At 43.6% G+C, this 17,601-nt stretch overlaps 1 protein-coding gene across 2 annotated transcripts in view; it reads left to right on the forward strand.

The window, feature by feature from the left end:
- Positions 1-14,202, forward strand: part of foxd2 (forkhead box D2) — a 31,282-nt gene extending 17,080 nt beyond the window's left edge. The window contains exon 2 of one of the 2 annotated variants that reach the window (XM_078219388.1): positions 12,600-14,158. Coding sequence is in view for 1 of the 2 variants with exons in the window: in XM_078219389.1 (XP_078075515.1) it covers positions 12,600-12,689 (90 nt within the window). In the remaining variant the exon portion in view is untranslated. Of the gene's footprint in view, positions 1-12,599 lie in introns of both variants that reach the window. The other variant, XM_078219389.1, reaches the window with a different exon arrangement.
- The last annotated feature ends 3,399 nt before the right edge of the window (positions 14,203-17,601 follow it).

Genomic DNA, 17,601 nt, shown 5'->3' on the forward strand with positions numbered 1-17,601 from the left:
CCTCATGATTTTGAACATCTCTATAAAATTTGATCTGAACCTTCTCTCCACGGAGAACAGTGCCAACCTCTCCAATCCATCTTCATAACCATGGATTCATGTCAATTTCTTCAGCACTCTCCAATGCATTCACATCCTAATTATAGTGTGGTGTCCAGAACTGTACACAATATCCCAGCTAAGATCTAACTAGTGTCTTCTACACATTCAACATAACCTCCTTGCTCTTGTTCTCTATGTCCCTATTAATAAAGCCCAGAATACTATATGCTTTGTTCACTGTTCTCTCCACCTGTCATCCCACCTTCAATGATCTATGGTCATATACACCCAGGTCCCTCTGCTCCTGCACTCCTTTTAAAATTTTACCCCTTATTTTATATCATATTCCTATCAGAATACATCATGTCACACTTTTCTGCATTGAACCTCATCTGCCATCTATCTGCCCACTCCACCAACTTGTCTAAGTCCTTTTGAAGTTCTACACTATCCTCTTCAGAGTTTACAATATTTCCAAGTTTCCTGTCATCTGCAAACTTTGAAATTGTTCCTTGCACACAAAAATCTGGATCATTAATATGTATCAACAAAAGTAAGGGTCCCAATACTGACTCCTGGGGGAACACCACTACAAACCAACCCAAAAATAAATCCATTGACAATTATGCGTTGCTTCCTATTGTTATGGTTCAGGTGAGAAGCTCCAAAGTGTTTTATGGAGCCCGCCTGGATCATAAGATTTGCACCTTGAATTTGGCTAGAATAAGCATGAAGTGTTTCACTTATGGTATGATTCAAATGATCCACTAGGGTGCTTTTATCAAACAAAGTTTATTTAAGAATATAGTTAACATGTATGGAAAGGAAATTCCAACAACTTTTATCAATTACAAACAAAAACAAAATAACCACAATAATGTATAACCCTCAGCAAATATATCTACATTGTTCCAATCAAACAAAACCCTTGCAATAGACAAAACCCTTTAAGCAGTTTCAACACAGCAAAGTCTAAAGCTCATGTGATACTGTAATTGAGTCCTTTGGTTGGAGAATTGAAAGCTCTCAGTCTTGTGAGTTCTAGTAGTCCTCTTGACACACCCAGAACAGTTTAAAGTCAGAACAGCTTCCCAGAACCCCAAGTAGACTATGGTCAACCCACCAGCAGCAGATTTTCTACTCCAGGAAGGCTTTCGGCTAATCCATAGAATTTCCAAAACCAGGGGGAGAGAGAGAGAGAAACTTCTTTTCTGTTTGCTGTCCCTTCTAAAACTAAAACCTGCAACTCCAAACTGAAAGTGAAAGAGCTCCAATCATCTGACCTGCCAACCAGCTTTTCCCCAAACTATGCAGAGTCATAAACATCCCAGTAAAAATAAACAAACTCCTCCCCACCCAATTAAGCAGCAATAAAAAGACTCCTCCACACAAACCGGTGCCATAATGAAAAAAAAAACAACTGAAGCTAAAAAGGCCTGCTTACAAATGCAGAAAACATGATTTAGAAAAAAATCTCTTAATGGTACATTAACATCACAGTATTATTCATCTAAATTGTATCCATGTTTCCAGAGACCCTTTTATTCTTTAGCTATAATGTTTTCACAAGTCTCTCGTGTGGCACTGTATCCAAAGCCTCCTGAAAGTCCATGTACATCACATCAACAACATTACCCTCATCAACCTTTTCTATTCGTTCTTCGAAAAACTCCGTCAAGTTAGTTAAACATAATTTCTCCTTTTGAAATCTATGCTGCCCTTCCTAATCACCTCACGTTTTTCCACCTGACTACTAATTCTATCCTGAATAATTGTTTCCAGAAGCTTGCCCATCACTGATATTAAATTGACTGGCCTGTAATTGCTGGGGCTATCCTTACAACCTGTTTTGAACAAGGGTATAACATTTGCAATTATCCAGTTCAGTACACAATTAGAGCCTCAAGCTCTTTGAGTGGCATTATTTATACTTGAGACGTGTTAGTGTGCTTTGGCAAGCAAGCAATTCTACAATGGGGGTTCTTGCAGTTAATCTTCTCCTGTCTTCATCCAACACCTATAAATTGGTAATCTCAACAGAGGTCAAGGGTGCAATCTCAAGTTGATTGCCCTCTCCCTAAATCAGGGACATTGAATCCAATTTTAGTGACAGACAGCCACCCAAGCTAAGCTTGACTATTCTAGCATAGTCTGGGAATTGAACTTGGTTTATATGATTCATTAATTTGTTAAGCTCACTGAGCCCCTGGGGAGGCCAGATATAAAGTTTTGGTTAAAATTGAAAACAGAAATCAGTTGAATACTGGTAGAAATGTTCCATTCAACATGTCTTAGATTATCTGGATCTGACAATTGTCTTAACTGATAGCAAATCTTCACAATTGGAAATATGCCCACAGGGACTTGAAGAGATGCTTAATTGGACCCATAAGTTGTTCAATTGTCCACCAAGTGGACAGTTGCACTACCAAGACTTTGCCACTGGTCGTGAACATCTGCTGCCGTATGGCAAAACTGCTGTGTAGCTACAAGCAGATTCCTTGGGGGGAGGGGGTGGGCATTAGGGGGCCTTCCTTGATTGTTGCTCCATCACCCATGGAGGGCTTTTCTTATGACAACTGGTGTCCTCCCACCTAAGGTGCCATCACCAGAATAACCCCCTCCCCCCCCCCCCCCCCCCCCCCCCACGCTAAGTGGGGCTTGCTTGCCTGGCCCTGATTTTACCAGAGAAGCTCACCAGTCCTTGAGGGCACCTCAACACCCCCCACCCTGAATGGGCCTGTTTGCCTGGCCCTGGTTTTACCAAAGAAGCTCACCAGTCCTTGAAGGCACCTCAGTATTGAACAGTGCTCTCCATTGTCATGCAGCCTCAACACTGTCCATTGCCAGTAGTAGTTCCGCTAAGGCTGCTGAGCTACCAACCTTCTGAATTGGACTGGTAGTTCTGAGGAACAGACCATTGTCCTACGTTTCGTGATGAAGGTTCCACCGGCCACTGTAGTAGGGTCAGCTACCACATTCCATCCTGACAGCAAGATTTGACATTCTTTGAGAAAATTACACTCCAAGTTTTGATTGAAATTCAAGATTGGCAATAGATTGGCCTTTCCTCCAACCATCTCAGTAGAAAGGATGCACATTTTAAATATTGAAGAACAAACACAAAACAATGTCATGATGTTGAATTAGAAACAGGACCATTTAATACCTTACTTTGTAAAACTGCACAATACTGTGAAATTGATAGAAAAGAAGTTCCCAAAGTCATGTTCTCTTTTATAAATCATATTATTGTGTAAGGTGTAATTGCTCTAACATTGGTGCCTAAACCACAAGCTTTGGAATTCTCACCTTACACCTCTGCCCCTCTCTAGAATCATAGAATCTTTGAATCATAAAATCCATACACTACAGAAGGGGGCCAATTGGCCCATCAATTCTGTACCGACAACAATCCCACCCAGGCCCTATTCTCGTACCTGCACACATTTACCCTGCTAGTCGCCCCGTCACTAAAGGGTAATTGAGCATGGCCAATTAACCTAACCCACACATCTTTGGCATATGGGAGGAAACTGGAGCACCAGAGGAAACCCAAGCAGACACGGGGAGAACATGCAAACTCCATACAGACAGCGACCTGAGACCAGAATTGAAGCCGGGTCCGTAGCGCTGTGAGGCAGCAGTGCTAACCACTCTATCTCGCTTTCCTTCTTTAAGACACTCTTAAAATCAAACTCTTTGATTGAGCTTTTGGTAATCTGACCTAATAACTGCTTATGTGGCACAATGTGACATACCGCTCCTGTGAAGCATTTTGGGGCATTTCAGTCCTGTATGTTAAAAGCCCAATTCCTCTATGTTGTCATTACAAGATTGCAATTGTACTACACTACTGATGCAAGAGCAATAGCTGTAAAGTGTAAAGCTGCAAGATCTGAGTTTTACTGTACTACAGGCAGTGATTGGCATGCCACAAACATGTGATGTGTTCTGCTATCTCTACAATTAAATTTTAATCTTAGAGAGATTGGACTATAGAGTTTGCTTTCTCAGAGCATTAAAGACATTTAAAATATATTTACAAAGTACTCCAGAATCTTCATGGATTGCTGAAGCATTGTTTAAATTTGTTTTTGCTCCCAGACTGGATTTACAGTCCAGCAAACTGAGCGCTGTGACATGCCTTTCTGGAAGGGACCTCATGGAGCTTGGCTGTGGACTTAGGATTATACTGTGACATACGGGCGGCACGGTAGCGCAGTGGTTAGCACTGCTGCTTCACAGCAAGAAGTTTAACAACACCAGGTTAAAGTCCAACAGGTTTATTTGGTAGCAAAAGCCACACAAGCTTTCGAGGCTCTGAGCCCCTTCTTCAGGTGAGTGGGAATTCTGTTCACAAACAGAACTTATAAGACACAGACTCAATTTACATGAATAATGGTTGGAATGCGAATACTTACAACTTCACAGCTCCAGGGACCTGGGTTCGAATCCCGGCTCGGGTCGCTGTCTGTGTGGAGTTTGCACATTCTCCCTGTGTCTGCGTGGGTTTCCTCCGGGTGCTCCGGTTTCCTCCCACAGTCCAACGATGTGCGGGCTAGGTTGATTGGCCATTCTAAATTGCCCCTTAGTGTCCCGAGATGCATAGGTTAGTGGGTAAATATGTAGGGATATGTGGATAGGGCCTGGGTGGGATTGTGGTTGGTGCAGACTTGATGGGCCGAATAGCCTCTTTCTGCGCTGTAGGATTCTATGATACTCAAAACTCATTTGAGCTACTGTTGTCACAGTAGAACTGCTACCTAAACAACCATCAAAGATCTGCAAAACCCCATAACATGGTCTCTGCAAAGAAATCCTTTGACTTTGATGTGATTTGATTCATTATTGTCACATATAGAAGTTTACAGTGAAAAATATTGTTTCTTACACGCTATACAGACAAAGTATACTGTGCATAGGGAAGGAAAGGAGTGACTGCAGAATGTAGTGTTACAGTCATAGCAAGGGTGTAGAGAAAGATCAACTTAATGCGAGGTAGGTCCATTCAAAAGTCTGACAGCAGCAGGGAAGAAACTGTTCTTGAGTCGGTGGTACGTGTCCTCAAACTTTTGTATCTTCTTCCCGACGGAAGAAGGTGGAAGAGAGTATGACTGGGGTGCATGGGGTCCTTGATTATGCTGGCTGCTTTTCCGAGGCAGCAGGAAGTGTAGACAGACTCAATGGATGGAAGGATGGTTTGACTGATGGACTGGGCTTCATTCACGACCCTTTGTAGTTTATTGCAGTCTAATTCAGAGCAGGAGCCATACCAAGCTGTGATACAACTGGAAAAAATGCTTTCTATGTTGCAAATTGGTGTGAGTTGTAGCGGACATGCCAAATTTCCTTAGCCTCCTGAGAAAGTAGAGGCATTGGTGGGCTTTCTTAACTATAATGTCTGCATGGAAGGTGGAGGACCAGGATGGTTGTTGGTGATTTGGATACCTAAAAACTTGAAGCTCTCGACCATTTCTACTTCGTCCCCATTGATGTAGACAGGGGCATGTTCTCCACTACGCTTCCTGAAGTCGATGACTATCTCCTTCATTTTGTTGACAGTGAGAGAGAGATTATTGTCTTCACAGCAGTTCACCGGATTCCCTCGCCAGAATTCTCTCAAAAGTGTTGAATCTGCGGGAAAGCTCGAGTATTTCACGTTGGTTTTATCAGCGGGAGTTCAGACTAAAATCTCCCGCACTCTGTGCGCTGCAGAGGCCACTGGCACGAATATCATTATAAATCAGTGGGCCCGCTGGTGAGGCTGAAACCAGCAGGCCTCTGCACATGTGCAAGTGGCTCTGCACTGTTAGCCTCCTGTTTGCTGGCCAGCTCAATCACTGGCTAACCCGGATACCTGCAGTGCTACCCCCTCCAAACCCCCCAAAAGCACAATCGCGACTCCCCCGGCCATTACTGGGCCCAGGCCCGACCCTCCCCACAGTCCTGAACCGGCCTGATTTCCAGCGCCCTCTCGACCCGCAGTACCAATAACCCCACCCCCCCTCTGACCAACTGCCCCCCGGCAACCTGTCTTCCCCAACCCGCCCCGATCGCTGGCCTCCCTCCTGCCCCCATCAATCCCAATGGCAGAGTGGCAGTGGGACCCCCCACCCCCACCGATCGCCCCCTAGGCCCCACCCAGCAAGCCCCACCCCCTCGGCCCGAACCCAATAGGCCCCTCCCCTTGGCACTGCCCCATGTCCGATGGACAGTGCCAAGGTGCCTCCTGGGTATCGGTACTTTGCCCCTTGGGCAGTGCCAGGGACACAGGCTGACAGTGCCAGGGTGTCTATGCCCAGGCAGCACAACCTCCATACTGCCCGACCCCTTCGGGGGTCCCGATTGCTGCCTCTTTCACTCCATTGGGGTTAGGTTGCTAGCTCCCTGTAATCCTTGCTGGAGTGAAACACTCTGGCGGGGTGGGAGATGCTAGCGGGCCCGGAGAATTCAGTCCTGGGCTCGCTAGTAGCATTTAAATAGCTTATAAAATACTATTTAAATGCTGACCCCGCCTCCCAGCCGATTTCCAGTGCTGCACAGACACTGCCGGAAATCCGGGCCTGGGAGACACAAGTGCAGCTCAAACACTTGTGGGAACTCCGCGAATCAGCCGACGTGCGATTCTCCTGGCCCACTGTGCTAAAAAATTAGCGCAGCGGGATGGGAGAATTGTGGCCTCTATCTCTTTCCTGTACGGTTTCATCATTGTTTGAGATCTGACCCACTACGGTGAAAATCCGTTCGTCACTTGCAAGAATACCAAGAGTTGCTGACCGTAAAGATGGCTCTTGATATCGAGTTGGAGGGGAATTTGGTCACACAGTCATAGGTGTATAAGGAGTATATGCCTACAGATGGGGAAAAGGCATTGCGGGGGTGTCCAAGGGTGTGTGTGGCAAATTATGTTTAACTGTGTAGGTCCAAATGGGGCATAGGCACATTGATTTCAAAATGTTCAAAGGTAACAAATGGATTTGCACTACAAGCACAGTGGAATCAAGGAATATAGGGGGAGGATTGAAAGGTCTGTGAGGGAGGGAAACCCGAACATTAAGCTCCTTTGGGACAATGGGAGGGGTCTCCACACTCACACCGGGTGGGTCCAAGCTGGTTTGGCAGTGAGAGCTCAGCATTACCATCTTGTAGCCTGCAGTGATGGTGCAGTATAAAATTAAAATGAGGAGAAGCTCTGTTGGTGAGAGCTGGGCAGGTAGTTTGGAGGACAGATGTACTCACCGGGCTGATTAAATTGAACTGTGCATTCCGAAATGAGGAGAGAGGCAGAGCGGAGACATGTTAGGAACCTTTCAATGGCAATGCAAGGAATTAGAAAAGTGAAGCAATGATGCCCATTCATGCAGGACTAAAGCCACTAAGTGGCACTAATCAATTTCCTTTATCAACTCCTTGTTTACAGAATGGAAATTTCCCGGAGTAATAATGAACTTCAGAGTAATTGGGCAACTCGACAAACTTCAGAAGCCTATTAAAAAGTTAGTGCTGGGTGGTTCACAGAAGAGAAGCCGCAGCTCTCCTCAAATAATCTCATTTTCTGACTCAACATTTATTCCAAAGAGAGTAGTATTAGAGTACAGAGTACAGAGGATCCCAGTGCCTGGGCTGAAAGCAGCACAGCCAAGTGCCTGGCCAAATCAATGTCATAGCAGTTGGTCACGTAAAGTGTGGGGGAGGTGAATCCTTGATATGCACTCTGCAGTGATCATCGTTTCAGGGGCAAGTACTTGCCAACACAGAAACAAAGCCCTTGAACCCACATTCACTAACGAGTCATTTGGAGACTATTGTTCTTGTCAGTTTCTGATTGACAGTACAGAGAGGAGACCATCAGGAAGATGGAACCTGGATTTATTGTGGCTGCATTATTGCTTACAGGCAGGAGAGATCACTTGATTGACTGCAACACAGTTCATCATAAAAAGGAGGCATATATAAGAGTAGAGGTAGATTGGGTGTGATTCTATTTACAGTTGTGAACATTATATACACTTTGTAAACACCCACGCCAGCATTGTGGTCGTAAATCTTTTTACTTTCCTAATCCTACTGCTACACCTTGGTGCACCCTGACCTCTGCAGCAGAGTTGGAGACAGCCTGCTGACTGTTATATTCTGTTGCCTGTGATGACTTTGGAGGGCATTCTCTGGAGGGTTGGGATCTGGAGGGCCCAGCTCTGCTTTTGGTGTCCGGCTGTGGAGCAGTTGCACCCTCCTCTGCCTGTGGAGCTGGAGCTAATGGAGGGGGTGAGGGGGAGGGGGGGGGGGGTGGTGTTAGGGGAGCGGGAGAGGGGTGGTGATTTCACCAGAATTGGGATTAGGATTGGCTGGCCACTCCTGGAGTCACCTGGGTGGATGGCCTTGAGGTGTCCAGCTGCTGGTTTCCTCCCTATGGATGCTTGAGAGCCTCTGGCTGACTCCTTGAGGATAGGTGGCAGCTGGAGTAAGATTGAGGCGCTGTGTCCCTCTTGCGTTGACACTTATTGGTGCCACCAATGCCTACACTGCCTACACAATGTCTCCTCGGTGTCTGCCATCCTGCTGGTGTTGACCTCAGTGTTGGCAATGCTGGTGCTCTCATCTCAGACTATAGGCAGGCGAACCCCTCCATCATCCACTGAAATCTAAACAATGAAGTTGACATCCCTTCTGACTCGCGCTCGGCAGAACCCTGGTCTCCAGCAGTTCTCCAAGTGCTGGTCATCTCAGATGTCGCTGCCTCCACTAGCTGTGCTCACCAGATTGTGATCTTCTTTAGGACCAGGTCCCAATGAGGTCTCTGCATTAGTGGAGGGTGAGTGCTGTGATGGGTTTTCAAAGGTGCTGTCCTCAGCTTCCTCATCTGAGGTGCCTTGGGCCTGGAGCTGAGGGCTGGATGATTGTGGGCCTTGGGTGCTTGGCAGAGGTGTCTATGAAAAGAAAGTAGAGATAGTCAGTGCATGGCAGCTGAATAAAAAAAAGGACAGTGCACTTGCAGTAACGTTGACTGAGGGTCGAGCTAGTGCAGGATTCTCGTGTGGGTGTTTGCCACAACATCACCATTGCCATCGGCATGGTCCACGTCCCCTCCGGCTAGCCCTGTGGCATGATTTTCAAAAAGAGTGAAAACCTTGAGTTCCAACACTCCAGCTTCCATTCTGGGACCTCTCCCTTTTATTGTGGGCGAGATTGTCTTGCATTAGGACTGATGGAGAGAGTGTCAGCAAAACATTTGGCAGAGCAGATAATAAGGATGCCTGCCATGTGTGATGGTGATAGGGGCAATGGACGGGATGGGGACACAAGTTCCAGAGGCCAGATGGAGATGTGAAGGTGTGTGTGTGAGAGTGAGTGGTGATGTCCCTTGAGCTGGCAGTGAGTGAGATACCAGTGAATGTGTGATGGGTGTGAGTTTGTGAATTGAGAGTGATGAGATGATTCAATTATCCTGGTGACAGAGCTGGGATCATTCATCCTCTTTCTGCATTAGGTGGCTGATCTTTTACGTGCAGCGTTAGTACTGATCACCACTGACACTGCTTCTCAAGCAAGAGTGGTGAGGTTGGTGGACCTCCTGTGGCCATCACAAGGGGTTGAGTTCATTGCAGAGGGCATCCGGGGTGTCCAGTTGACATTCGAGGGAGGCGTCGCTGAACTTGAGAGCTGTTGTCTTCTTCCCTTTTGGGGCCAGTTGTGTGGTCTGTAGCAGCCCTGGGCTGGAGAGACTGAGAAAGCTGTGAATGGGTTCTGTTTAAATATGGTGCCCAGAGTGAGGGAGGAATAAGCTCACACCGGGGCGGACAAATCAGAGGCTGCCCACCGGGGGCAGCATGTTTCCCGTACGTGCATAATTAACAAGATGGTGTGAAAATCTGCCATTGCGGCCAGCAGGAAAAACAACATTTTTTATGCCCACCCCCATACTTAGTGCGCAGAGGGGAAAATCCTGTCCAGACGGTGTTTTCTGATTCACTCCTAAATGACATTTAGCATTTTATACACTTCAGTTAGATTACCATTAATCTGCCAAATTCAAGGGAATACTGGACAGGTTATTGCAACCTGCCCTTACAATTTACTTTACAGCTTGGCATGATTTTGAGATCTACGCTGTAAGGCAGATATCTACCCTGAGGTGCACTGTCCAGAATTGAACACATTACTCCAGATGGGTCCTGCCTAAGGTTCTGTACAACTGAAGTATCAATTTCTCAATCTTATTTTTTGTACCTGAGCACTGGCTTTTTATCAATTTGTATACATGAATACCTGAATTCCTTTGCTGCTTCATAGCTCCTAGACTTTTATCATTGCGATTTGTGTTTCTCAGATCCAAAGTAGATAAAACCTCACAGTTCCCTACAGTGAACTCCATCTGCTTTAAATTTGTCCACTCACTTAGTCTGTCTATGTCCTTTTGTAACTTTAAAGTTTACTTATTAGTGTCACAAGTAGGCTTACATTAACACTGCAATGATGTTACTGTGGAAATCACCTAGTCACCACATTCCGGCGCCTGTTCGGATACACTGAGGGAGAATTTAGCGTGGCCAATGCACCTAACCGGCACATCTTTTGAACTGTGGGAGGAAACTGGAGCACCCGGGGGAAACCCACGCAGACACGGGGAGAACGTGCAGTCTCTGCACAGACAGTCACCCAAGCCGGGAATTGAACCCGGTCCCAGGCGCTCTGAGGCAGCAGTGCTAACCACTGCGCTACCTGTCACCTATGCTACCATCCATACAACTTGCTGTGCCTTCTAACTTAGTATTAACTGAAATTTTGATATACAAGTCTATTCTGTCGTCTGTTGTAAATATATATGTTGAAAAGCAGAGGCACAAGTGCAGATTCCTGGGGAACACCATTTGTTACTTCCTGCCAATCTGATGACAAGCCCTTTATCCCTACTCTCTGTCTTCTGCCTCCCAACCATTAACCAACGTCACAAGATTCTCTGCAATTCTGCGCACTCTCCTTTTGGCTAATAATCTCTTGAGCTAAACGTTATTAAATGGTGGGAACACCACCACCTGCAAGTTCCCCTCCAAGCCACTCATCATCCTGACTTGGAAATATACACAGTCACTGGGTCAAAATCCTGGAATTCCCTCCCTAATGGCATTGTGGGTCAACCCACAGAACATGGACTGCAGCGATTCAAGAAGGCAGCTCACCACCACCTTCTCAAGGGCAACTAGGGATGGGCAATAACTGCTGGCCAGCCAGCGACACCCATGTCCCACAAATGAATTTTAAAAAACTTTCTGAAAGTCTATATAGTTAGCCTCCATGGACACTCTCCTCAGAAAATGTCAATGACCTCCTCAGAAAATTAACAAAATTATTCAGGTATGGTCAACCCATCACAAGTGCAGACTGGCTGTACGTATTTCTGGCATTTTCTGTTTTTATTTTTGATTTCCAGCATTTGTATTTTTCATTCTGTTTTATCTGACCTTCACATCTTCACGAAGACCTGGCAAGACAGAAAAGCAAATGCTTCTTCAGCATTTCATCATTGTTGTGATGTTTAGAGTCAGATTTGTGGCTTTTTTCTTCACCATCCCCAGGGCTTGAATGCCTCCCTTGTGATAAAAATTATTATTTGAGATACATTAAAGGATATTTTAATGTCAGATCAACTACTTTGTTGTGGTTGATTTGAAATTTCTGTGACTTTTATGTCAACATGTCTTGATTTTAAAAAAAATTAATTTAATTTAATTATCACACCTTTGGTCCAATGGCAAGTGGAATTTAACAAGCTCTGCAATTTGTAATGGTCAAGTGGGCAAAATTATTGGATGATTATGGCTAAGAATACTCTTGGATTGTAATGTTAATAAACATAATTCTTAAAATTATGAACACCATTGCTGAATTTCCAACAATTTTCCGACCCAAATAGTTGACATATATTTGATGTTTCTTCTGCAATTGTTTAGCTGTAATACTCATCTGTAATACGATAGTGAATGCTGTGGCTGTTAATAAAACTCCAGGAATGGATTTTACCTCGTTAATCCTTTGGTCCATTTGCAATAGCTGATTCTAATAGTTCAGGAAGTAACCATTATAATGCCATCGTTTCAATATGAGCTGCAATGGGATAGACTTTTAGCTTGCCACGCAGCTGTAAAACTGTCAATTAGAAGTTGCCTAATTTGCAATCAATGCAGATGATGACTGGACACTTTCTTTAAAGCCACTTCAGCCTCATACCTCACAAATTATACTAAACTGCCACAGGTTTCGTCACTATCCTTCAACAAATCACACACAAATACACTCCCTTAAACAAGGATGGCCATCAGTTACCCAAACCTTCACACAAATGGTGTTGATGACAACCAATGTCACTGGGAAAGGGAGGCCATTAAGCGTGATGGCAAGGAGTCTTTTTCCATCTTCCCCTCTCTTCCTTTTGTTACTGAAGTCTCTTTCTGACACGGTCTGTTTGAGTACCCAGTGTTCCATGGAATTCCCACTGATACTGCTATCTCTTGTCACAAAGTCACTAACTCTGTCTATCTCTGCTCTTTCCATTGCAGGTCCCAGGCTCAGCTGTAGCTGCAAAGAAAGAAGACAGCGCTCTGACATCATCACATTTTCATCTCTTGCAAGCATCAGCTCAAAATTAGCAACTCATATACTTGTACGAACTGAGTTGCAGTGTCTGTACTGGGCAATTTACCAAATAAAGATGAGCAGGCGCAAGGGCATTTGGAAAGGACAGTGCAGTCCAAAGCTCTCCAGAGGGCGAACATGTGTTCTAATGCTCTACAGAGGACATGAATGAGGACTTCCAGGAACAAGCCTTTAAAATGGTAACTGTGTGCCAGAAATTGCCGGCCATAGAGCTCCTGCACAATATTGGATAGTATGAAGGAGTGCACTTCAAACTTTTTGGTTCTTGTGTATTCAAGAAATGCAATCAACCATGGAGCGTGTGGTCAGATTTATGCAACCTGCAACAGGGCTATTAGTTGAAGAGCCTGTGGCACCAGCACTGGAAGCTTTGTTTGAAGCACATCCAGGTGTCACTCAGGTTCTGGGTTGCATCACCTGTATAGACGTGGAAAACTTGAACCAAATGTATGTATGGAGGTTTCAATAGCCATGATGTGGAGATGCCAGCGTTGGACTGGGTAAACACAGTAAGAAGTTTAACAACACCAGGTTAAAGTCCAACAGGTTTATTTGGTAGCAAAAGCCACACAAGCTTTCGGAGCCCCAAGCCCCTTCTTCAGGTGAAGAGGGGGCTTGGGGCTCCGAAAGCTTGTGTGGCTTTTGCTACCAAATAAACCTGTTGGACTTTAACCTGGTGTTGTTAAACTTCTTACTGGGTTTCAATAGCATCAGACTCTTCAGCAATCTGTTCTCCCACAAATCAGTACGAGTGAGAAATTTGTATTAAGTAAAAGACAAACAGAATTTGAACTTTGGAAAAAAGCTATGTAACATAAATATACCACGTGGTACCTGGCCATTGAATGTTGACCCATAAGGATAAAAATATTGAGAATTAAGCTGCAAACATTCTAAGAGCATTGTCAAAGAAGTGTATCAGTATTTGGCCCTTTGTACCCCAAATGGAACAATAATTTTCACAATGAAACTACCTCCAGTATAAATAAAAAGAAAATTTAGATTTTGAGGGAAGAAAACTTAAAAATACAATGGTTTGGTATAATTTTAACACAATTCAATTACTCTGACTTAGAAAAAAACACGTAGTGGAAGTTCACGCAAGAACATTTATTCACTACATTGAATAATGTTGGGCTACCAAAATAGTTGATTGATAACTGATGAACTGAATGCTTAATTTATTCAAGACATAAGAAATGTAAAACAAAAGAAATTCATTAACTGCTGTGCACTTCCAGTTTTTTTTGTGTTTAAGTCAAACTTTTTCACTCGTTGCACTGTTCATTGACATTGTGTTTTGTGTCAACTGTACGGTAAAAGGATAAGGTGGTTAATTTTGTTCCAACGATTGTCAACTCCACCAGAAATGTGATTAATGCTTCATGTATGCATGCCTAATTCACAAAACATGTGATGTTATTTGTAATATATAGAAATATTGAATTCTGCTATTTCATCCAAAAAGAAAAAAAAACATGGATTTATAAAGCACCTTTCACAGTTTCAAGATGTTTCAAGCACTTTACAACCAATGAAGTACTTTTGAACTTATGCCACTATTTTAATATGAGAAAAGGCTCCCAATGAGCACAAAGCAAGCTCACATAAACAGCACTGTGATAATGACCAAATAGTCTGGTTTCGTGATGTTGGTAGAGGGATAAATATTGGGTAGAGCACAGGTCTCCCACTCTTCTCCAAATAGCACGTCGGCTCTTTTACATCCACCTGAGAGGGCATACAAGGCATTGATTAATGTCTCCATCTCCAACAGCACAGCTGTCTGCAGGATTGCACTAGAGTGCTGGCTGAGATTAAAAGAAACCTTGTGACCACTTCTTGCTTGACATTTGGTATAATGTCACTCTGAACCTAATTAAATGACTGCAGAAATGAATTTGGGATATCAATTGTTATTCACTACTGTAACTCTAGTAGTAAAAAAGGGCTAATGTAGTAGATAAATATGGGAGAATCTAAACTGCTGCATATCCATAAACTATCGCATATCTTGCAGTGTGTTGCCCATAATGTTGCATTCTGGGATTGTGATAATATTTGATAAGGTCCTTAAGCTTTGCACTCAATCATCTCAAATCACCAATGCATTAAGCCCTGTAACATGTTCCACACTGTGTACCCTCTATAGGCATCAAAGTCTTATGCAACACATTTATGGCTAGATCACAAACAAGAGCGTTAATTTCCATTCATGGAAAAGGCCATAAAGTAGGAAGAAATATCAAGCCTATGTGACAGCGGCACAGTAAGTGGAGGAAGACATGGAATAAACCTATACAACAGTGTTGAAATTAGCTTGTGCCCTGCGTGCTAAACAGATATTGTTGCATGCTTAATGACTCATAATGAGTTGAAAGGAGAATATTGTTTTATGTCCTAGATATGTGAATATTCCAGATGCTATCTGTTAGTTATTTTTTCTTTCCTTGTATTGCTTCATACACAATTGAACTTAACAGTTCTCTTTGAACAATCCACTTGGTAGTTATTTTTATATATTTATGTTCAATAATGAGTATGGCCTAACTATTTTGAAATCTAAATAAGTCCTGAAAACTTTAGTAGCTGATGGGTAAGGGTTTGAATGTCATTCCTTTCAATACAGGCATTTAACCCTTTATTTTAAATGAATAAATCCTCAGCTAAAATAGTGAACTTAAAAATATCACATGATGGTAATTGCACCAATACCATAGAACATAGAACAGTACAGCACAGAACAGGCCCTTCGGCCCACGATGTTGTGCCGAGCTTTATCTGAAACCAAGATCAAGCTATCCCACTCCCTATCATCCTGGTGTGCTCCATGTGCCTATCCAATAACCGCTTAAATGTTCCGAAAGTGTCTGACTCCACTATCACTGCAGGCAGTCCATTCCACACCCCAACCACTCTCTGCGTAAAGAACCTACCTCTGATATCCTTCCTATATCTCCCACCATGAACCCTATAGTTATGCCCCCTTGTAATAGCTCCATCCACCCGAGGAAATAGTCTTTGAACGTTCACTCTATCTATCCCCTTCATCATTTTATAAACCTCTATTAAGTCTCCCCTCAGCCTCCTCTGCTCCAGAGAGAACAGCCCTAGCTCCCTCAACCTTTCCTCATAAGACCTACCCTCCAAACCAGGCAGCATTCTGGCAAATCTCCTCTGCACTCTTTCCAGCGCTTCCACATCCTTCTTATAGTGAGGTGACCAGAACTGCACGCAATATTCCAAATGTGGTCTCACCAAGGTCCTGTACAGTTGCAGCATAATCCCACGGCTCTTAAACTCCAACCCCCTGTTAATAAAAGCTAACACACTATAGGCCTTCTTCACAGCTCTATCCACTTGAGTGGCAACTTTTAGAGATCTGTGGATATGGACCCCAAGATCTCTCTGTTCCTCCACAGTCTTCAGAACCCTACCTTTGACCCTGTAATCCATATTTAAATTAGTCCTACCAAAATGAATCACCTCACATTTATCAGGGTTAAACTCCATTTGCCATTTTTCAGCCCAGCTTTGCATCCTATCTATGTCTCTTTGCAGCCTACAACAGCCCTCCACCTCATCCACTACTCCACCAATCTTGGTGTCATCAGCAAATTTACTGATCCACCCTTCAGCCCCCTCCGCTAAGTCATTAATAAAAATCACAAAGAGCAGAGGACCAAGCACTGATCCCTGTGGCACTCCGCTAGCAACCTGCCTCCAGTCTGAAAATTTCCCATCCACCACCACCCTCTGTCTTCGATCAGATAGCCAGTTACCTATCCAATCTGCCAACTTTCCCTCTATCCCACACCTCCTTACTTTCATCATAAGCCGACCATGGGGGACCTTATCAAACGCCTTACTAAAATCGATGTATATGACATCAACTGCCCTACCTTCATCAACACACTTAGTTACCACCTCAAAATATCATTTTTAGGCTATTGATTTTAAAAGTAAAGGAATCAAAGCGAAACTAAAGAATCAATCAAGAAACAGAATATCAGTATTTCAGTATAGATCTGCACAAAAATACACGAGGAATCTTGCATTTAGAAGCTATTTATTAAATCTGATGATTGGATCAAATCATCAAAGCAGGAGTTAAGTTTTTGCCAAAAAGTTCTTCAAATGAAATGTTGACCATTACTTTCACACACCTACCTACTTGTTTCAAATTTATTTATTAATGTCACAAGTAGGCTTACATTAATACTGCAATGAAGTTATGTGAAAATCCCCTAATCACCACACTCCAGCGCCTGTTCGGGTACACTGAGGGAGAATTTAGCATGGCCAATGCACCGAACCAGCACATTTTTTGGACAATGGGAGGGAACTGGAGCACCCAGAAGAAAACCACGCAGACCCAGGGAGAATGTGCAGACTCCACACAGACTGTGACCCAAGCTAGGAGTTGAACTGGGTCTCAGGCACTGTGAGACAGCAGTACTAACCATTTTGCCAGCCTGCCTCCCAAGCAGTTGTTGAACAGCTGCTTAATCTAATACCACTATTAGCCAATACTTGTTTCTCAACAGTGCTGCCTTCTTCTAATTATCTTTCACACCAGTAAGTATGAAAATGTTAAATAAATATTTTTGTGTTTTCTTTCCTTACAGCAAACCACGTCCCACAAAATAACAATATAAAAATTAAGAGAAGAAAAAGAGCTTTTCAGACATAACTTACCTATCTATATATTGTCCCCCCCCTCCATATAATATTCAAGTCAATCTTTTCTCATAACAAAAGTTACTTTCTCCAGAAATCACATTCAGATCCCAGTATATATAACCAAATGAGAATCCAGCCATTCCCTTTGGACGATCATATACATTGACAATAGCACAATTTGTAGTAAATTGCACCCTAAATGTCTGATAGAATGCCTAAATA

Source organism: Mustelus asterias, chromosome 8 (genome assembly GCF_964213995.1).
Source record: "Mustelus asterias chromosome 8, sMusAst1.hap1.1, whole genome shotgun sequence".
Lineage (NCBI taxonomy): Eukaryota > Metazoa > Chordata > Chondrichthyes > Carcharhiniformes > Triakidae > Mustelus > Mustelus asterias.